This window comes from Rhopilema esculentum, chromosome 12 (assembly GCF_057945365.1).
Source record: "Rhopilema esculentum isolate cy_ngs chromosome 12, ASM5794536v1, whole genome shotgun sequence".
Taxonomy (NCBI): domain Eukaryota; kingdom Metazoa; phylum Cnidaria; class Scyphozoa; order Rhizostomeae; family Rhizostomatidae; genus Rhopilema; species Rhopilema esculentum.
The window spans coordinates 7095924-7118101 of NC_142826.1; the positions used below are offsets into that span (position 1 = coordinate 7095924).

A 22178-nucleotide genomic window follows, 5' to 3' on the forward strand; every position below is an offset into this window, starting at 1 on the left:
CCAAAATCGGCATCCCATAATGAAATAAAGTGGATAGACGCTGCCGCGATGGAAAAAGATGGAAACATTGTTAGAAGTAACTGTATTACAAGTCCTTATGGTTCTCACTCTGTTTCACAAAACAAACTGTTGCGCTGGTCCAAATCTTATTCAACATCTATTGATTGCATACTTTTGCGAAAACGCATCCGCATCCTGAAAGCCGTAATCCGTTACCAATTTGCACTGAAAGATGCAAGACGAACCTTATGCGGAAGCCACAATCCGCAGAAAATCCATTACCAAATCCGTGGGTCGCGCGTAGAAATAGGGTCGAGGCTGTAAAGCTGCCAACCTCTAATAAGCCCCCGGATTTGGTTCCCAATTGGTGACGGCTTCTGCAGTGTAGGAGGATAATGGGTGTAGCCAACGAGATCATGTCCTTAAATTGTAAGTGTATTATTCTCAGAAGGATCTAGAAAAACATGACCTACCCCTACCACGTGCATTTTCATCGCTTTCTAGAAAAATCGTGTGAGCAATGCTTGATAAAAGTCGAGGGATGTAATTAGTAGCTCCTCCCTCATACCTCTAACCTTGACACAGCCACTGCTTTTATAAAGAGAGTTTTCCGATTTCCTAAACGATGAAACGTTTTTATGCAAGTTTTGCTCTCTTTTACAACTTAATAACGTTTCATCTTTGAGAGCGACGCCAGTGTTCGTGAAATTATTAGTGACATTGTTATCCTACTGGCAGGGTGAAACGAATACACGATGTGCACCATTGCTGTGATGTCCTTTTATCTTGCAACATACAGAAAGGATGAAAAAAATTCCATAGTGCTGTCAGCATAGGATTCTGGGAAATGTTCTTATCTCAGGTAAAGTTGGGGGCGTTTCTACCAAATCTATCCAAAAGCAGGTTTACTGGGTTTTCCAGCACTGAACACTCAGCAAAGCATATATTGATGTCTGCGAGATGACTAGGGTTAAAGATTTAGTGATAATTTTAATACAAAGATGTGTTAATTGGTATCATGAGTTGTTCCTAAAAATATGATGCACAAATCGGCTAAAGCAAGATTCATTAATTTTGACAATGACTTTGTTTGCCAGCAAGATGTTAACAAGATAAAACCTGAACATTTTGAGTAATTGATAAAAAATTGATCGATCGTTCATTATTGGTTTGCAATTGCAAAAAATCTCCTGCAAATGCAAAAATCTTCTGGTTTACATATGCTAAATTTTTATGTTCATATAAAAACATAGACAAGGACTTTTCAAGATGTCCTATTATTGATTTCATTTTTCTGTCTTACAAGGCTCTTTGCCAAGCACTATCGTTTTGAATGCTGGAGGATTGCAAGCAACCTTCATGGAACAGCGCCGAAAAGATGTAGCTCATATTACAAATACTGGTTTAAAACGGTTTGTTTTTCATGTCATGGATACTTAGGCAAACATTGAAGAAGCATTATGATGACAAAATATATGCTCGCAAAAAAATACTGATTATGATAAATCCGATCAAGTTATCCTGGCCATGCCATCAGCGTGTTTGGATTCCCCAAGCTGATATCATCTAGCAAATTGTGAAATTTGCAAAATAGCGAAACCATGCCATTAAAAATAATCTCACCACTGATCTATATGAAAAACTGATTCGAGAATCATATAGTCTTTCAACATTGTAGTTTGAAGCCCGCTCAATTTCAAAAAAACGAGGGGCCGAACCAGACGCCATTTGGCGGGAAGCCATTTTTCAAAACCAGCGCTTGAATGATATGGGTAGGCGAGAGCCATAAAGGTCTGTATATCAGTGCCGAGAAAAAAGAAAAAATGCCAAGGCAGATGAAAACATTGTAGGGAGTGACAGTGATGGCCCTCTTCTTATATAGTCTGTTCTTGCACCCTCTTCTCGGAAGGCGACACTCGTTTCACAATAGAAGCTCGATCCTGTCTTTTTCATAGATCAGTTAATTTAATAAAACGCTGCATTAAATGATATCGTTGATTCAGATCTATATATCATGACACTTAATAGTGCGAAGTAGTGGGGGGGGGGGGGGGTGGGTAGTTGTGGACATTCCTTTTTACAATTTGTTTGTTTCGGTTTTCTCTAGTGACGTCAGTTTGTGAATATTTCGTTATAGCGCGCAATCAGAATAAAAAGGTTGCTGGTGATCATCTGATCATTGGGTTTAGTCTCTGAAACAGGACAAGGCCTGACCTTAAGAGCACGCATGATTTGACAACGCAGTTAAATTCCATTAGTATCTCTTCTCATAAATAAAATTACAAATAAATACATTCATATTAAAATATTTACAATATAGCTATAAATGTGAATATGTACACTTTTGTCTCTTAGGTATAAAGTTTGAATTTTCTATATAAACTATAGTACATCAAGTACAAAAAGTATAATTAATACGTAGCATTTTAGATAGTAGACAAATGAAGTGACTTCATCTCTCACGAGGTGATAGTACCACATCAACAACAAACAAGGCTTCAATGTTTTTATATTCGCAGTTGTCAAAATCCTATTCTGGTGCAGCTGTTTGATAAGAACACACAACCCCGCAATCATAATCGTAAAACGAGGCCCCTGGAAATGATCCCGTTCGCTGGTAGTATGAAAATGTCTCTTGAATTTCCACCATTGATCGTCCTGTCAATAAAGACTGTTGCAATGTCCAGATGTATCTGTTAGCACAGCGCAGTAATTCAAGTTTCGTAATCTTTCGACGCTCTCGAAGTTCAGGTATCACCTTGCGAAGCATTTCCATAGCTGAGTTGATTAAGTTTACGCGACGCCGCTCTCTATCGTTCGCGCGTAAACGTTTCACTTTCAAGGTTGCGGCATCAGCCACTCGTCTTGTGAAATCGTAGTCATTTTGTCTGCGTGGAGACAAATCAGCTGTTGGATTCTCGCTGTCGATGCTTTGCGTGTCTGAGTTTGGGCTGGGTGGCGTTATCGAGGAATTATTGTCAGAGTCGTACATGAATGTTTCGTCGCAAAGGATCCTCTCTTTGATGCAATCTGACAAAAGAAAGATACTGTATTTAAATGACAGATAGTTTTGCATACATCAAAGAACTAGTTTCTATCTACTACCATCATCACTAACACCAAGCATAACAAATTACTTTAATTTTTTAGGACACAATATTTTTAAACTACTGTGCTAATAATATCCTTTGTAGGAAAATAAATCTGAATAAAAGTGAAATTCAATCAAAAATACTATGGATACAACTTTAACTTTTTGGAAGCAAATATGGAGAGTTAAGGCCTAAAATTAAAGACGAATAGAAAATTTAAAAGGGAGAACACATTTTAAATTATTTGGAACAACCTAGTAAAGACTAAAATTGTTAATATTTTGATAACTGAAGGCTCAAGATGGAGGATCGTAAATGTTGATTTCAAAAATATGCTGTATGTTATACAGAATTCATTTACTGGCAACTAACAAACTACAAAGAAATCTTAATTTTTTTGTACAAGGAATAGCGTATTGTTGCTAATTAATTGACAGTCTGGATAGAAAACAAACAAAGGCTTACCTTTCTCCATCTCCTCTCTCTTTTCCCTCTTCTCTCTAATGTGTTGAACCAAAGGAACCTTTATACATTTAGTTGAAGTCAAGTTCTACTATACAACTTCCCTTTTATAAACAAACTCAAGTCAGAGAACAATAGAGAGGTCAACCTCGTGCTCATATTGTTAAAATCAACAATGCGCATTTTCCCAAGACAAAATGTCATTCAAACTACATAAAGGTGAGCGTACGAGCCGACTTAAAGGGAAGCGTGGACTTTTAGAGATAATTGAATATCATTAGAATTAATTAGAGTTAATTGTGAAAATTCAGACAAAAGTGTACCCTTTACCAAAATTCTGAAGGTGATGGTAGGGATGATCAGCAGAAAGCCTTCATTTTGTGAAATGAGAAATCAGGAGATAAAATTGAATATACATTCTATTTATTCTATCTATTTATTGTTTTTTCTTCCTGTCTTAAAAACCATAAAAGTAACATGAGGTGTACACTCTCTTAAAAGAGCCTTGACTTCAAGAGACAGACTAAAGCAGAATCTTGGATTAATTGCCAGCATTTTAATTTTTACCTTACTGGTTCTTATTTGTTTTTGCAAGCAAAAATGTACTTGATACAAATAGGCAAAAAGCATTTTTACAAACCAATTTCCTTTTGAAAATCAGTTTTCTACGCGCATTTATCATCTTAACAAGGAATTTTAAGCTGTAGAGTTCAAGTTAGAAAGAAGTGTATCGCTTAATCTATTTGCGAAGACTTGCGCTGACTAAAGTGCTATTGTTTATGAAACATGTAGCGGTTTATGAGGTATGTCGACGGTAGCGAGATGCGTTTACAGGGAGACTCTACGAGATGTTTGTATTAAAAATAGCGATTCTTGGATATTGGCGGCGCCATACTCCTTCAGCAACGAGAAAATCTTAAGAATCTCAGGCCGGACCTACACGCACGGATACGCTTTACGATAACATATTTGTTACTATTTTGCTTTGAGGCCACACGAAAACGTTGGAATTCAAAAAGGAAGATTTGAATACCGTGAAACGTCGTAAATACCGTAAATTTGTTATACTTTTGGATGGGGGGCTTATACGAGGAGGAGAGAAGCTTTTAAAATTAAAGTAGACATCAAGAAGACATTATTAAAAGACCTCGTATTTTTTGCATGAACATTTAATTAATTATCACCAAAAGTATGATTTAGTGGTTATTCGATAAAACACCAAATGCCACCTCAGATGGCAAAAATCATAAAAGGGGGCCAATTCGAGGTTTTAGGGTAGCAATGGGGGCTTATTTGAGGGGGGGGGGGTTACTTATTGACAATTTGTAGTGACGGGTGGGGGCCATGTCGAGGGGGGGGGGGAATTCGAGGACGGTATGGGGAATTAGAAACAGTTCTTGAAAGCGGAGACATTGAGAATCTGTTATCGTATCGAACGTGCGTAACTTGATAGTTAAACGCTGGCCTTTCCAGTTGCCTAAAAAACTGGGAAAATATAACTGGCAGTGGCGATCTGGGAAGAGCTTAGTGACAGGATCACTGTATGATAACATCTCCAAACGAAGTGATATTTTGATCTAAATTCGTATATTTTCATAATAATATAGAAAAGACATTCGTCTCTAGAGAGCTAGCAAGATATTAAGGCCTAAACAACAAATTTTCCGCATTCTTTAATCAGAGCAAGCAATGACAGGTTTTGCGCCAGCTACTGCCAGCACAATATCTCGTTATCAATCGACCCAACGGCTATGACGCTGATGAGGTTTTCTAGAGGCCTGGAAACCACAGAGGTCTTCTGACGTTGGTGAAGGGCACTTTATTGAAAGCGTATGCGGATATAATATGACATATTAACAATGGTATGTTGGATAGCAAAATTGAAATGAAAGATGCAGTCTCAGTGTGTAGAAGGGAAATTGATGCCTCATAACTTTCATGTTCCGACCCCGACATCAGAATCCGACAAAATTGTTCACACTACCGAATAAAGGCAATTTTTTCACGAACGTTACAGCAACTAAATATTCTATTTATATCAAAAGGAAGGGTAATACTCAAGGGACTTCATGGGAGGTGGTCAAGGGAAGTCAGGTGCCACTTTTATCATCCGGTCGAAAATGTTTGTATCTTGCTCGATGTTTCAAGTCGGATGAAAATGAAAATTTTTTAATTAGTTAGGCAACAAATGCTAAATAATTCAAAAAATTATTTCGTCGCAATCGATTTAGAGAAATGCGGTGTTTCGGTATTGTCATGAATTCTCCAAGGTTGTACATGGGGTTCATACATGGGCTTCACAACAAGGGAGAAGTGGTGTTACGCCAAACAAGAAGAGAGAAAGCCTTGATGGAAGATAAGGAGCAGTGCATATTTGAAGTCATCTTATTGTAGAATCTACTACTTCTTCGTCCATTGGTGAAATTTACAAATAAGTGTTCTTTTAAATTGTCTTATATACAAATTATTTCTTGATAAATCATGAACCACAACAAATATAATCTAAGTTGTCTACATGATTGAATAATAACTTATTAGTAAATATTACTGCCGTATTAAGAACAGGTGCAGTCAATGTAACAAGACAATATTAATTGAGGGCGAAGACAGCACGAACAAATTGAAAATCGCAGATTTTCTTTTGAAAGATTAATGCTTTTTTGGTTTTCAATCCCGTTTTGAAAGAGAAAGATTTCAGGGAAAAAATCGGAACATTTTAAGGAAAGAACACAAGGGAATATTTTACATACTGGACTGAAAACAGTTTTTGCAAATCTGGCCATTCTTTCAAATGGCAGTAGAATTTTTGGTAATTCGACACAACTGGGCCTATGAAAACCATATTCTTACAAAAAGTTGGCCTTGCCAGTGAATCCGAAGTGAAGAACGAAAAGATACGTCAAAATTGTATATTAAACATTCCATCAATTTACATTATTTCGTTCAAGATTTATAGCTTACATAAATCGAATTTATGAGTCAACTAACATCTATTGTAAAATAGTGCTTCCTATCTTTTCTACCTAAACTAAGATAAAAACAAATAGATAAATAGATAATCAACATATGATACAAACGTGACAAATGACTGAAGGATAAACTACAAGAAGTGCAAGCCATGAGGTTTTTGGCATTTAGGCTTGAGGAAGTACTGCTGTCAAGTCCCCCTGTTGGTATCAATTTACTCTTGATCCCGGAGGGCAGGGGGTACCTAATGATATTTAGCATAGGGGTGTTCACTGGGGTACAAACTATCCACCCCCAAAAAATTCTAGCATAAAAATAAACCAAATAAAAAATAAACCAAATAAAAAATAAACCAAATAAAAATAAACCAAATAAAAAATAAACCAAATAATCTCGCCCTGCACAAAGAGTTTGCAATTTTACTCCATTTATTTCAAACTTTTCTCATATTTCATGAAACAAAAAAAGTAATTATAAAATTAACTGAACCAAAAAACTTTTCCTTTAATTCGACATCTAAAAGAATAACCCGAACACCCCTATCCTAAAGATATGAGTACCCCCATCCAAGGGAATTGATCAAGTATTTAAGCGTTAAAATTTTTTTTGGCTGCTTCATAACATGATAAAAAACAAGGTAAATGATTTACGTCACTTTGAAGTTCTAGATATCTTTTTGCCTGGAGATTTACTGTATGTTTTTGCATGCACTTCGGTCAAATTGCACAAGTAAAATCATAAGTGACATTTTCATGTCAGATCACAGTCATTTATTATCTTTCCATTCTTTATATTTATATCAAACACGCATAAAATATATACAGTTTCAGTCTCTGAAACGATGAAACTAGAAATTAAGCTATTCCGTCTTTATTTCGTTATGAGGTATTTGAGTGTGTGTTTGAGAACACAAGTTTCTATTGAATCCATAATCGACAAATAATTTTTCTACCGGCACACTGTCTAACGAGCCCCTAAAGAAATAGAATTCTATGATGCGTGGGCTAATAGACCTAAGGGCTGCAAGTGAAAGGAGCATCTTTCCAAACCGGACAGGTACGTCCGGGCTTCGTGATCTTGAGTATTCGGACAGCATTACTTGTGCTTGGTCTTGGAGATTCTCTACGTGACTTATTGAAAGTATGTTGCGGAGCTCTGTAATTGAAATAAAATATCATGAGAACAGTGACAGTAAACGATTCTGCTTGATGATCTATTAATTTGTAAATAATGGCGTAACTGAATTGCCTGGTGATCATTTGTGTGATCTAATACTTTATGGTAGTAAAAATTACAACTCAGTTCTGGAATATACCGTCAAGTATATAAAAACTCGGCTTAGATAAGGACGTCACCGTTTATGTCCTAAATACATTGATATCATTTATTATGTGTGCATTGTAAATTTTTTGGGCATAACTTTCAGTGTAGGTTAGGGCTGCGGTGTGAGAGGCAACTCGATAACCCAGATTCGCTGCCTCTCACGCGAACAGTTCAACTTAATTTTGTATTGAAGTAGTTCTGGGTACTTCAAATTTCGTTATGAAGAAAGTTCCTTGTGCTCAGAAAGAAACAAGGGGTAGAAAGTGCGTTTGCAGATGATTACTGCCTAAGCTCATTGGCAAGGTACCAATAACTATTTGCAAATATTGAAAACAAACTAACATTAGAGAAAACTTTGTATCAATCACTGTTGATAGCTAGAGTACACTTTAGATCATCGCCCATAAAAAACAGCAAAAATTCGTAAATTTTAGCTGGAAATTTATCTCACCTGGCTTAAACAGCGATATGGCTTTAAGGCAAGCATATTCTGTTGAATCTAATTGTAAGCTCTTAAATTTATTCACAACGTTTTGTAGATGATTTAGATCTGCAATGGCACCCATTATTTCCCCAGTTGTTCGGTTCTCCTTGTCAATGCCAGCTGCCTTGAGCATAACATGCAAGTCGATTTCTACGTCCCATTGTGCCAGGCTCAATAAGAACAGATCAACCCAGCTCTCTTCCAAAAGCAAAGCCTGGTCTTTGAAAGGAAGTTCAAGGAATGTGGGGATGTTTCTTGCCCAAGTAATGGTTGAGTGCAGTACTCGAACAGACAATTCGTAAAGGGCATCAGGAGATTTTGGAACATGAGGAGGGTTCTTTGGTGTCAGAGGTGGAGTTAATGGTACACTACTTTGGCGACAGTCAGCGCTGCAAGGATCACTAATCTTCCTTGACGGGAACTGAAAGTGGTACAAATTGGAGGTTGGGCTTGAAGGCGACCGGTGGGTGCCACACTGTCCCTTTGAATCTTCTGGGATTTTGGACGGAGACCTTACATCTTCGTCAATTCTTTGTTTTGCATTTCTTGGAGCTCTTTCATGTTGAACCGCTAAAATACAACGAAAAAATAATAAGATCTCGATTCTTAGGGTTACAGTGTCAAATCTTCTACCTGTTTTAAAACAGTAATGCAAATAAAATCACAACTTTAAAATCAGTATTGCTGAAGGGCTACCGTCCTTAAACATAGGAAATGAAAAGAAAAGTAATGAAATTGAAATGAAATTAAAAGGAAATGAAATTGAATGAAATTATATGAAATGAAATGTAAAAGAGTCAGAAACAGTCACTGCACAGTTGGCAAAAAGATGGCTGAAACTCTGGCAATGTTTTGAAAGCACAATACGCTAACAGTCCAAACTGTGCTTCTAGGAGGAAATGCTGGAATGGCTCCTTAATTTTTCTGGTTCAATGAGGAGATTTTATCCCAAATCTAAACAGTGATACGTGTACAGAAAGCTAGTGCTAGGCAGTATCGATAATAAATGTATTGGTTTAAATATTTGAGACCAGTTTATGATATCTGCAACTGGACAAAAATACATAGCACGTGTACCTGGAGCGTATGTTTTTTATCATAGTGATATGAAATGTTCCTTTAGGTACATACCTAGATATTATATATTATACTACAGGCCAAGATTAAAATTGGCATATAACGTACCAATGTGACAACTTCTCAATCATATTTTAACCATTTTAATAATTTTGCCACTCTATCTTCAATAGAGTGACAAATATAATCTTATGCTATTCACAATGCTTCAACTCTGCATGACCCGACAAATTTGGAGTTAGTTCAGGAAACCTGCGCTAAATGCCCCGTGATTTGCTATTGAGAGGAATTTCTTGTTTGCTGCGTGGGCAGACGTGCTTTGGACATGAAAGATTTCCAAAGAATGCTCTTGTGACCTGGCAGAAATTCTTGGAAACTTGTTTTGACTTTTTAGTCGACAATTGATACTTGAGGACCAGGACCTTGAAAACACGAATAAATAAATTTTTGCTTGATATGATATTTCACACTTCTCAAGTGGATTTAGGAATTGGAAGGTTCCTGTGCCTCGTTTTGTAGACACTAGACCAGGCTCCTTCTATACCTGCCCTGAAGAGTTGCGAGGACAATTATGTCATAAAAATTTGTTTTTAATCATTGGGACAAGATAATCTGAAATGTAATTATCATGTGGTCCTGCATATGAAAAAACAATTAAATCTATCAACAAATGGCTGAGAAAGAGCTAAATGAGCACAGGCTCTTTCCAAAACTCATGCCCAAAGCTAAACCGACTTATGCCCAACTGATTTTGCAAGGCAAGGGGTATTTGGTGTCTTCTTAATATTTCAGAAGGTTCCACTTAACGAACTTTTAGCAAGGGTATTAAGAAACAATCTTGCCAAAAATATCGTCTTTATTGAGTGAAACATGATACTACGTTAGCAGGAATTTTTTTTTCGAATTAGGTCTTTGGGTGAATTTCTCGGAAAAATCTATCTACGAACTTGCATTTTGATTCACAGTGCTACCGCCTCCAGCAGGGCTTGGTGACCCATCTATGTTACAGTTATCGTTTAAGAGAGCTGTCTTAAGCTAAATTATATTTTGAAAGCAAACGATTAAGGAATGGGATCAACATCGAGATGACAAACATACACTGTCTTGATACAGGCACGCCATCATGCAGATTTTTTTCTTAGGCCTCGACGCACCAGGGGTTCAATTGATTAAAAAGGGACTAGGATCACCACTTTCTTTGGAGTTCATTAGCGAGCTTAATAAAATGCTTGTTAATAGAATATGCGCCGTTAAGTCACTTCACATGCTTGTAATGATAAAATGCAAGAACATATCAGCATTTCCATTTCAGAAAATACGTCGAGGGAATAGTCCAGTTTATAAGTATAAAAAGACAAGATCTTTAACTTCCCTCGGAACAAGCGCTTTTATGTGACTTTTAGAAGACAATCAAACCTAACCTGAGCGTGCATTTTGCTAGCAGGCTTTGGCTGGTCAGTTATGTTGTTTTCTTTCGTTGCAAGAGGTAAATGATCTGTTGATATCACAATAACGACAGGACTCGTTTTATTTCTTATACAAGTAATTAGACGTAGAAAAACAGCATTATTTTGAAGGGGATTGTTTTTATACATCTTATAAGGTATCTTTGAAACTTAGCTGTTTATGTTACCGATTCAACAAAATAACGAAATGTAAAATGTCGTATTCCATCACAACAAACCAACGTGCTGCAAAAGTGATGCACACAGTGTGGCTCAGGAATTCAAAACAGAGACAAATTTGACCAATGGCAAAGTATTTAGCTAAACTGGAGGCAACAGAACACGAATGGAATTTTGTTTTGCGAACTGTACGACCTTGATCCTGTCCTGATCGTAAAGCAAGTATACTAAGTCAGAAAACCCTGGATTCTTTAACGTTGACATCATGTTCTCCTTTGTTCAAGCGCAGGATAGTCTCATTCTGTATACATCACTTACAATTGGATGTATTCTATTAAGCCTTTAGCGTATTCTTAATAGCCATTTATCGAATCAAGACCGTTAATCTAATACTGTAGATTTATTCTTGCAAATATCGCATTAAAGAAGACAATCCTTGACAACCTATAATAAAGCGTTATTAGCTAGTTTCAATGTACAAAAAAACGAAAGAGTACTTCTCTTGTGTTTTATCGACAAATGTGCTTTTAATTAGACCATTCTAAATCTGAATCGATAGGGATACAAAAGTTAGCTTGCTAGGAAATCGACCGAGAAACACCTTCTGCTTGAAAGCGTGGCTATGAAAACGTTATTTCAAAAAGAGGTTCAAAACAGTCCTGCCTATGTTTAAATAATATTAGTAACCCTAGTAAACATATGCACTAAAATTTAAACTTTCAACACGGTCGTTGGTGATTCTATAATGTTCTAACGAAATCTACTAGCGAAAAGTCTTTACGAAACTATTTTTCACGAAAAGTCTTTAAGTGACAAATACCATAGTTGCAAACTAACCTAAGGCGATATCAAATATGGCTCTGTAAAACCAGCTTCTTTTCTAAAAAGGCATTACAATAGAAAGTACTATGTTGTGTCGGTTATAATGTTGATGCATATTTGAGCAGCGACAGTGGATCTGAACTTTTCGCCTCTATCATAGGAAAAGATTATTGGGAGCTAGTTCCCTTGGACCCTAATTTTAACCATGAACCAAGTCGACAACAAAACAATACAAGTAAAAGGTAGGGCATGCTGATAGAGATATTCCATCCAATAAGAAATATCTATTTCACAAACAGAAGAGGGTGGAAACAATAAACTGCAAGGCATTTCCAATTCCATTCTAAATGAAAGGCACCTCTAGGCAGTGACATCTAATGGCATTGTAAGAAGGCTAAAGTTTAAAACTTCTACAGATTAGCAGACGTGGCAGCTCAAGATGCTGAATAAACAGGCCATTTAAATGAAATTAGCGCGTATTATTATCTTTAGAAAGTGCAGAAAATAACAATAAAACCATGTGTCGTGTTTCGCAGAAAATAAAGGTTTTATTTTTGAAAAACCGTCTTGTGAATGTAAATATAACTCGATTACAACAGATCTAACAAATTAATCGTTTAAAGACTTTTTAAACACTTAATAACCAAAACGATGTTAGGAGATACAACGGGAAGGTGGATACTCGTGCCGACAGAATAATACGCTGTGTGGGCTCCAAAGAATATTGCGGTAGAGCTTACATGCACAACCTTGCTTATATCATTAGGACAGTTAACATAATAAAGAAAACGAGGCTTTCATAGTTGCCAAGCTAGAAAAGAACATAATTGTTTAAGGATATACCCTGTTTAGCCGACTAACATCAATTCTAAAATCGATGCTATCAAAACTTTCTTACTGAACATCATAGAGAATGACCAAACAAATTTAACAGAGGGTAATTCTACAAGGCGAACCTAACAGTCGAGCTGTTTTAGCATAATTTTCTATAGTTGCAAAGATAATACATTTTGCTGAAATTGAAATGTTGTTTAGAAGCCACTTCTTGCAGGATAAAGCAGGGATGCCTTCTTAAATGCTTTTCGGGGATAGGAGGGGGGCAATTTGAGCACTGTTTAAAAGTCAAATGTTATGTGCGTCTTTGAATCTTCAGGAATCGTACTACGGATTGACAAAAATCGATTTAAGACAGTCTTGAAATTAATTTTGGGATGCTAGCACAATGCAATGTCTCATTGTTAGTAATAGGTTTTTACAAAAGATTTTTGCAGTAATTACCTCGCGCTTAAGTAAACAGACTAATGGCACATACAAGTGGTAATTCGCGAAGAAATTCGTTTTGATAAACACGGCCCTTTACAAAAAATTGAACTTTGTGATGAAAGAGATTGACCCTGCACTCAATAATATGCCCTAATTACCAGCCAATTTTTGCGGAGCCAGAAAAGGGCAGGTAAGATTGATCAAGAGTCAATTATATGAATCTATGAATTCAAACATGGAAAGCATGGTTTTTGATCGCATCCATTCATAGGCATGGAATTAAATTGCTTGCATTTGAACCGCAAGCAATGACACTGTTAGTCTTTAACAATTTCGTGCGTTCACGTTGTGAAGCATTTTGAAACAATTAAGGGGAATGGATGCCTTTTCATGATACATGGTCAGAGACAAATCTCTTAACGTAGTTTGGAGCTCCTATGAATCTAAATCTAGAAATCCATGAAAAAGACCAAGTTTCTTAACAAGTTTCCTAGATAACAATCATTAACTTAAATATAACAATGATTCATATCTGAATTTTTTAGAATATAGTTAAAGCATAAATACGGAAGATTGTGACTCAAATCTGGTATAGTTCAATTTCTAAACTTGTAAACGAAACAGGAGTGCCTTATGACATTGTTATGTTGTCACAAAAAACAATTAGAACCGTATATGACCTTAAAGTTAATAATAACCAACGATAAATAAACGTTTGCATGAGGACACAGAAAGAAAGCCTTGCATAAGAATCGTTCGTTACTTGGAAAGAAATTTAATCGATACAATGAAAATAAATGTGGCGGAACTTTAAGGAATCAAATATTGTGACGTCATTTTTCTTTACCATTATAAATCAGCTATGTACTATAACTCGAATGGCAACATTTCGATTTGTAAAAAATTGGCTAACGCTAAGTAAAATATCTTAGGACTTCTCTGATAACGAATCATTCACAAACAAAGAGAATATCATAAAAAAAGATAAAAGGACTAGGAACCGTAGTATATATGTAATAGCAAGAGCTGCGAAGTAGCTTGGCGAAATCTTATAATAAGTTTGTTTATATTTGGTAGATTTGACATTCAGTACTTTAGCATTTCTCGGTCTGCTCGGATACAAAGACGATAGATAGGTCACATAACAATTGAATATCAAAATACGAATGCGTATGGAATTTTCAATAGCATTTATCATTATCAATTTTGTATACAACAATTTTTAACCATCAAACATATTCCAAAACACGTTGCGGGAAAAAATTAAGAATTTCTTGAAAACCATGTAATAAGAATAAGAATTAAATAGTTGTTATAGAGCATGAAATGATAAAATCATAAGACATGAAGTTAATCAAAAATTAAATTTTTTGAAACTTATCGAAAGTTGAAAACTTTTGTATCTAGGATTAAAAAAGGATAGCGATGAAAAATGAGGTCTATAAATCAATGATCACTCACCAAGATTCAGAAATAGCATCGCCAAAGCAAAAGTAATTACTGGAAAACTCTAAAATATTTAAGCTCAAAAAAACTCCTAATAATTATGACATACAAAGAAAAAAATCATCATCTTCTATGGCAGCAACTCAAGATATAGAATGATTAACCATGATAAAGAATCATTCTTGACCGTTTTAATTTGGAAAGATGATCTTATTGGACTTGGGAACATGAAAGATCACTTGCTGTTCACTGGTCAATCGGAATTTTCATATGCTTGAACGGGCTTAGGCATGACTTGCAAGCCACTTGTGATCAGAAGTCCCACTCGAGATTCTTAACCCGTTAATACAATGATACTCTAACAAAATATGTCTTGCTGCTAATAATTGTCAATATGCTGAAAAATAGTGAAATCTAGGGCCTAAATTTCGTCACATTAGCATTCAAGCTCGCGTTTTTTTGACGTGAAAACAGGTCTATTCGGGTGACCTGTGCAATGCCTGTCTTCCTGAAATGTTTATCATAACAATCAATAGTGAAACGCAATAAGTGATCTCATAATTTTTAATGCTACCTAGATGATATCAGCTGAGGTGTGATTTCACAGTTTACAAAGATCAAGAAGCTACAGCAAAGACAAAATAGACAGCTTTAAATCGATCTACATCTACTTGGCAGATTGTCTTTAGATTTTGAATTGTGTTTGCATTTTAAATTAATATCAATTTGCTAGAAATAAATATAACTTGAACAAGCAAGAAAAGGAAATTGGACCTCATATTGCGCAAGGTATAGGAGCAGATCTTTGCAGTTCAGGATATTTCTAGAGCCATATTTACTAGGAGTTAGCAACCTTTTAGTATCGACGTCCTGTATACCGTATACCTAAGATTCTTCAGAGATGTACTAGCATTTTACGAATGCAAAGATATATTTCAAGACAAATATTCAATTCGGCCCAGGTTCAATGAGCCTAGTTTTTCTGGATGCCGTACAATTCAAAATGTGTTTTATGTGTTTTATATACTATACAAGCTGTGTTTTATGAGAATCCAAATTCAGGCTGTGTTTTGTGGAAATTTGAGATTATTTGACTTTTACAGTGTATATTTTACTAATTAACCCGCTTGTAAAGTTCTTGACGATTCTTCAAAAGAAGGTCGGTTAATCCTATATAAATTCAAATAGCAATTGCACAAAGATTAAAATTTGTTTAGAACTATTAGAAGAAATTAATGTCAGTACATTGATAATGCTGAATTTAATTTACACTCATAAAAAAACCCTTTTAAGTAAAAAGGAGTTGGCAAGGAGATCGCGCTTAAATACTTAGGGCCTAAGACTGTATACTGTAAGGAAGCAACGTACACTTGTTCAAGTTGTTGCACTGCAAAATTCTATAACCTTTTATTGTTTAGTGCCTAGTACTTCAATCAATCAATTGATTTTCTGCACTAGATGGGACCGGGTAGCGAACTTTCATTTTGTACCAAGTTTGAGTAAATTTTAATAAGATAAACTAAAGGAAGAGAAACAGAGCTACATTTTCCATTGTTAAATTACATAAAGACAGAACTGTGATAAGTAGCTTGTATAAAAGGGTGATTCAGGGCTTGTACTGTAAGTTGCCACTGTCGTCTAAGGAAGTGAGTTTAAAGTTGTAACTATGAGTTTCAACTTGTAACTGTGAGTTTTAGGTTCTAAGTTTGAGCTGTAAGTTCAAGCTGCAAAAGTAAATTTTTAGCCAGGTGCGACCATCATGCCAATTGCCCATAAGAAAGGCGACTTAAATGAAGGATTTGATATTATCGTAATAAGAAATCTGGTCGTTTCACCGACACAAGATAGAATGGATTAGGCGAAGGTTAATATATTGTCTGGTAAAAATCCACTTGAATGAAATCTCGCTTGAAAACCCCCTGGTTCACGCTTAAAAGCACAATTAAGCCGAAGGTTTTTGAAGGAAAGCAAAACAACCTAGATCTTTTACTTTATTGATAGGTTAATTGCTTAATGTGTGCTTTAAGAATATTTTCAGCATAGTATTGTAGAATATTATCAGAATGGCCTGCATCCAATAAAACAATCAACGAAGATCCACGTGACATTTATAGCAGCGGCTTGTAATATACCTAACAGCTAAAATTCAGAACATCGGTTTAAAACTTGCGGCATCAACCGCTTATTTAATACGGCAAGGTAGTATGTGAAAACAAAGTCTAGTCCATTGAAAACAGATTAAATAATGTAAATGATGGGAAACTAAATTATATCTACCTTCTTTTTTCATTCCAACCTCATGGCATTTGCTAAGACGGCATGCTTGGCATTGGTTTCTGCGGCTTACATCGACGATGCAGTTGTTTTGCTCGCGGCAGACATAGATCAAGCTTCTCCGCACACTGCGCTTAAAGAAGCCGCGGCACCCGTCACAGGTAAGAACACCGTAGTGCCGTCCTGACGCCCGGTCTCCGCACACCAGACAATTTGAGTTCAACTTCTTGCCTGAAGATAGATATCGTGCTGTTGTTAAATTGAAAAAATTATGTGTTGAATTGTCTAAAGAAGGATATTTGTAGGGATTGGTATTTCGATGTCCATAAAGGCCTGATTTTGAGTTGACTTCCAAGACTATAATGATGCCAAATAGCTTTAATACTTCGCAATAGGAAATTTATCTGTCTGAATAGGATGGTGTGTTTGTCCTCGCAGACATAAATGCAATTCACACGAAAATGAATAAATGTAGGGAGGTAATGCTGCAATTATATTGATGAAACATAGTTCAGATATTTCAGTATTTGATGGCTTGAGTGATGGAATATAATTGCCATTGCTATTTAAAAGCATGATTAAATCTGGATTATGCTCATTCGGTTATAATTTTCAGTTCATTTCTAAGATCTTTATCAAATAACCAGAGTATTTTGTATCCTCATCAAACGCAATGACAGACTGAAGCCTTCCTGATACTCACTACCCTATGATCAACGTTTATACGCACGAAGTTTCACAAATAGCAAAGTTATCAATAAAATGAGATAAAAGATCTTATTCAACTTGTGAAAGCACCCTTTACGGGAAGGTAATGAAGTAGACATTTGCTTCTAAATTTTGCTAAACACAAGGCAACGTCCTCGGGTTGATCTTTTAGCCTCGCTATGCGAAACTGCCCGATACGTAAACAAAAGCAGCTATAAAGAGACTTCTGTTAAGAAAATGTTACATTACCTGTGTTTTCTGTGCTCATTGCTTCTTTGCTAATATCTAGTTGATCTCCTTTGGTTTCGATGCTCAAGATCAGAGGTTTTCTTTACAACGGAGCTGTCTTGACCCAAAAGCGAAACAACAAAGCTACCATATGGTATGAATCGATTCAGCAAGTTTATTTGAGTTGGTCGATCAGAGTCTTGTTACGGGTGGCGGTATATGCCGAATGAGAGCTTTCTTGACCACCATGTGTCCAAAGCAAAATGCTGTTGTTAGGTTAACACCCGGACACTGATTGGCTGTGAGAACTAGCGAGTTTCAAATGAGCTGGCAAAAATTGCAAAACTGAGACACAGAAATGCGCGGAAGATGTTACGCTGGCGTTACAAAATATTGCACGAGCTATAGCGTTCTGATCTTTAATCTTTATTCACCTAATTGCTACAGAAGTGCTAGAGCACTTTTCTGGCTCTAAACGAAAACTTTCCCTTTGACAGCAGTTCCTCCCCTTCTATCCACATAGATTTTTCTATAGAGTGTGACAGGGCAGAGAAAAACTAAAGAATATCGTATGAAGTTTAAAGAAGCAATGACGAAGGCATGTGTTTAAAGAGCTTCTTACTCGGCTGTGATATAATACAATACTTCATAACAACACTGCAAGATACATTCGGAATCGGTGCGCAGTTGTTTCCCTTGCAATGACTGTTATAAAAAAGTGACTTTAGTTGAGGTCACTATTGTGATCGAAAAGTATTTCAGCACGTTTTAAGTTAAATCACTCCTTTAATCGCAGTTAAATTTAAGCTATTTTGAAAGAGAAACTATTAGACATAACGATCGCTGAATTATTGAATATCTAACATTTAAATTAGAAATTTAACTATAATTCTGAAATGATCTGATACTGAAACACTCAAATTAAAATATTTGCTTTGGATACCTTGAAGGACTATATTCCATGAACTATAATCTTGAAGGACTATATTCCATGAATGGAGTCAATGGAGTTATTTTATGTAGATGACATCACCCTCTGGTATAATAAAAAGAGCTTCACAAAGAAGCCTGAGTTTACACCAGTCACAGAGGTTTACCTTGTATGGAAAAAAGTCTATAGCGACTATTCAACGACAAAATCATTATATGGTCATCTATGGAAACAAATAATCACCTAAAATAATCATATTGATGAGAGTCATCACCGGCATTACGTAACTGGGCAGTATCCATTCTAACCATTAACAAATTCAATTTCAATATCATTAGTTGCATAACAAATTCAATAGCGAGGTCGAGTGAGGTCAGGTCATTTGACCAATGTGGATGGTAACTGCTTTTGAATTTGCATATTCTGATCATTGCGACTGTACCCTTTCACCAGTCGAGGTTCCAATGAAAAATGCACTTTGGTGGAATTCACATTAAGTTTTTAGATCTTATAATGCAGCTAAATTTGAACAATTAGCAGTGCAGCCCATTTGATAACATTATAAGTATTGATAGTTGCTACAAAGACAAAATAAATCGGCCAGAAAATATCCACTGTTATGAGCAAAGTAACAGCAGACCGATCGATTTTGCGCCAGTATTTTAATATAAGCATAAATAAGACAGGCATTTCTGTGATATAAGAAAACGAAACACAGCAGTCTCCGTAACCTCTGGTAAGAAATAGTACTGTGACACAAGGCTCTTTCCTTGGTCTGCTTTTGCTTAACGCGTATACTAAGACAGGAGACAAATACCTTACGTCCCCTAATATCGAATCAAAGATGCGCGGAGTAACATACTGGTTTTGTCATTGCATAAGAATTGAAAAAGGGGCAGTTCAAAATAGATCCAAAAGTGCTGATATAAGCAAAACACAACAATGCAAAACATAATTGTTGATATGTTTCCATGAACTAGAAAAATACTGTTAAATTTTTGCATAAGAAAAAAATTCAACTGATCATGCACATACCTTAACTAAAGGTGATAGTTGTTTTCTTCAGGTAACTAAACCTTTTTGAGTCTGTAAATGTCTGTAAATTTAGAGACAAAAGACAATATAAACTTCCAGCAGCTATAACTCTACCTGAAAATTAAGTTTAAATCTTTTCAGCATAGAAGTTTTCTGACAAAAATTCATTAAATAGATAAAATATTTGCAAATCAAATTTTAATGCCCCCTAAATCCTATATTATATCGAAAACACTAGCTTTTCAACCTCGAATCACAAACATAGTTCAACTTTCTGCTTTTTAGACTCTGTGTATAATTGCCAAGTGCTACGTAAATTATATAAACAGAAGGTTGGTTTATTCTATATAATCTAGGGTTGTAAGTTTATTCTATCAAAACGTTCATTTTTCTTTCAAAATCGCGTGCAAGAGCATCGCAGTCCAGCTGAGGGCTGCAGCTTGGGTGAACGCATAACCAACTGCGTTGCAGTTAAAGCCATTCATAAAATGTATTGGTCATTGTTGTATCAGGCTCTCCTGCCTGGCAAGAAGAAGATGACCAGTCGCTCTGTTGCCTAGTTGCTTGTAATTCGTTTCAATTTCCTACAGCATTCACATGAATGGATAAACAAAAGCCAACTGTATAATCTGCTGATCAACAGATTTGAAGATCAAAACTCTTTGAAGACATTATTGTTTACTGCTCCTTTTTCACTAGTTGTCACTAAAAACTTGCCTTCACCACCAGCAGTATTGGTACGAATAATTTTGTTTATCGCACTTTCATCCAAAACACAAGGAATACGAATTTATCAAATCCACCAAGCTGGGTTTCAAGCAGCGATGATTCAGTCTAGGTAATGCAAGGAGGTGTCAGCGACTGAATCAGCAAAAAAACGATCTGAGAGATTTCACGAATGCAGAAAACACACTTCCGTTAAAGGAGCTTTGGACTAAAGTTTGTCAAAATCAAAATGACGACTTTGCAAATATGAGAACCAATGTTTTCACGAAATACCCCCTCCCCACATTTACAAATGGATTAGACCAAAACTTGTTAAAATTAAGACCTTGTAAAAGATGTCAAAAAGGTAAACATTGTGTTGGTTGCGAGAGCATTTCCAGCGAGGTGTTGAGTGATGACAAGCCCATAAAGAGATCATTTCTCAAGAACATATTCCAAAGGCAGTAAAGCGAACAGGTGTAAATAGTTCCCATAATTACATTCAAGGACAAATTTGCTGACTTCATCGAACTTGGTTTGCAACGGGTTTCCAAATGTCAAATTGCCCAACAACCTGTCGCTAAGAATAAAAAACAACGGCAACATCTAATTCCATCGAAAACCTTACGCATGTTCAAGAATATTCTCATTTGTAACAAGTTGACAAACAATGCCAACTTACAAAGAGAATTCCCAGTTGAGTAGAAAGCTTTATACCGACTCTTTAATGGGACAATCAGGTCATGATATTACAACATTGCAAGCCAATAAGTCTTTTTACCAAGACATCACCGAAGTTCTCTGCTCGGAGCTAATGCCCTTAGGTTTTTCCTAGTCCGAAACATTGATTTTTTGAAACAGTGTCTTTTCTAATCGATACTTTTCTAATCGACACTAGAGATTCACATAGACATATGATTCAAGGTTTACGATACATAGTACTTGCTAGTTTTCAGGTTTCTCTAGACACTCTCTCAATGCAAAGCTCTAAAAACACGTTTGGGTCAGCTAAAGTTATAGAGATGTAACGGACTTAACGAGTAGATGATGGAGCATTAATCATCTTGTGTGTAGATGAAGACGACATGATGGTAAAAAACCATTATTTGATATACATATACACACACAATAAACAACAAATAGAAAATAAATATTCTTTAGAGTAAAAAGAATCAAAACCTTCTTAATGGAATGGAGAAGTTTTAAGACGTTATGCACAACAGTCGTTATTCTGTAGTCTGGCTGAGTCGCCATTATGAATCTGATGTTTGTCAACAGTTGATGCTCTATTGCTGAGTCTCAATTGATTTTGAGTCCCAGTTGAGTAAATTGAGTAGAAGGCAGCTAAAATAGGTCATCAAATAACCACACCTAGATCGGAGATCAAGCGAATTCGTGCGTTCAAAAATGTAGAGTCATTCCAATCGATCAATTTGACAAAAGTGACGTCATCTAGTCCAGACTCCAAACAAAAGACCGGGGATTTAACCATTTTTAGAGGATTACATGTAACTGGATAAGAAAACGAGGTAATTGTCCAATGAAACGTAAATTGATAGAAGAATTTAAACTGAAACTTACTAGGTCTTTGGCTTACTAAAAATAGTGACAACAAGTGAGCAATATAATCGTTAGTATTAAATATAGTTAGTATACTTTCACCTGCTTTCACCCATGCAATGCCTTTATAATTGGTGCCGTTCTTTCTAAGTCAATGACAATCAAACACAGGATAG

General features: G+C 36.0%; 3 protein-coding genes across 4 annotated transcripts in view; all 3 read right to left on the reverse strand.

Annotated features, from left to right (window-relative positions):
- Nucleotides 1-1985: 1985 nt before the first annotated feature.
- On the reverse strand, nt 1986-4840 carry LOC135681647 (protein lin-32). The gene is made up of 2 exons (XM_065196220.2): nt 3558-4840; nt 1986-3030 (listed from the first exon to the last, which is right to left on the reverse strand). The coding sequence occupies exons 1-2, from the start codon at nt 3565-3567 to the stop codon at nt 2531-2533; spliced, it is 510 nt and encodes a 169-aa protein (XP_065052292.2). The 5' UTR covers nt 3568-4840; the 3' UTR covers nt 1986-2530.
- A 1609-nt stretch (nt 4841-6449) lies between these two features.
- Nucleotides 6450-17998, reverse strand: LOC135681294 (photoreceptor-specific nuclear receptor). Of its 2 annotated transcripts, XM_065195675.2 has the most exons (4): nt 17793-17998; nt 16839-17066; nt 8296-8898; nt 6450-7676 (listed from the first exon to the last, which is right to left on the reverse strand). In XM_065195675.2, exons 1-4 carry the CDS (start codon nt 17809-17811, stop codon nt 7381-7383), a joined length of 1146 nt encoding a protein of 381 aa, XP_065051747.2. In that variant the 5' UTR covers nt 17812-17998; the 3' UTR covers nt 6450-7380. The 2 variants fall into 2 exon arrangements, with proteins under 2 accessions (XP_065051747.2, XP_065051749.2); XM_065195677.2 differs by lacking the exons at nt 16839-17066; nt 17793-17998 and adding an exon at nt 14577-16812.
- A 1614-nt stretch (nt 17999-19612) lies between these two features.
- LOC135681293 (uncharacterized) overlaps nt 19613-22178 on the reverse strand; it is a 36377-nt gene continuing 33811 nt past the window's right edge. The window contains exon 23 of the mRNA XM_065195674.2: nt 19613-19798. Within this exon, the coding sequence (XP_065051746.2) occupies nt 19765-19798 (34 nt within the window). The 3' untranslated portion in view covers nt 19613-19764. The remainder of the gene's footprint in view (nt 19799-22178) is intronic.

Bases quoted from the DNA above. Each gene is read 5' to 3' on its own strand.
- LOC135681294 (XM_065195675.2), bottom strand. The intron at 8,899-16,838 runs GTAGATATAATT...GTTGTATTTTAG, and splicing joins GGTTGGAATGAAAAAAGAAG to CGGTTCAACATGAAAGAGCT. The intron at 7,677-8,295 runs GTGAGATAAATT...TTTCAATTACAG, and splicing joins CATATCGCTGTTTAAGCCAG to AGCTCCGCAACATACTTTCA.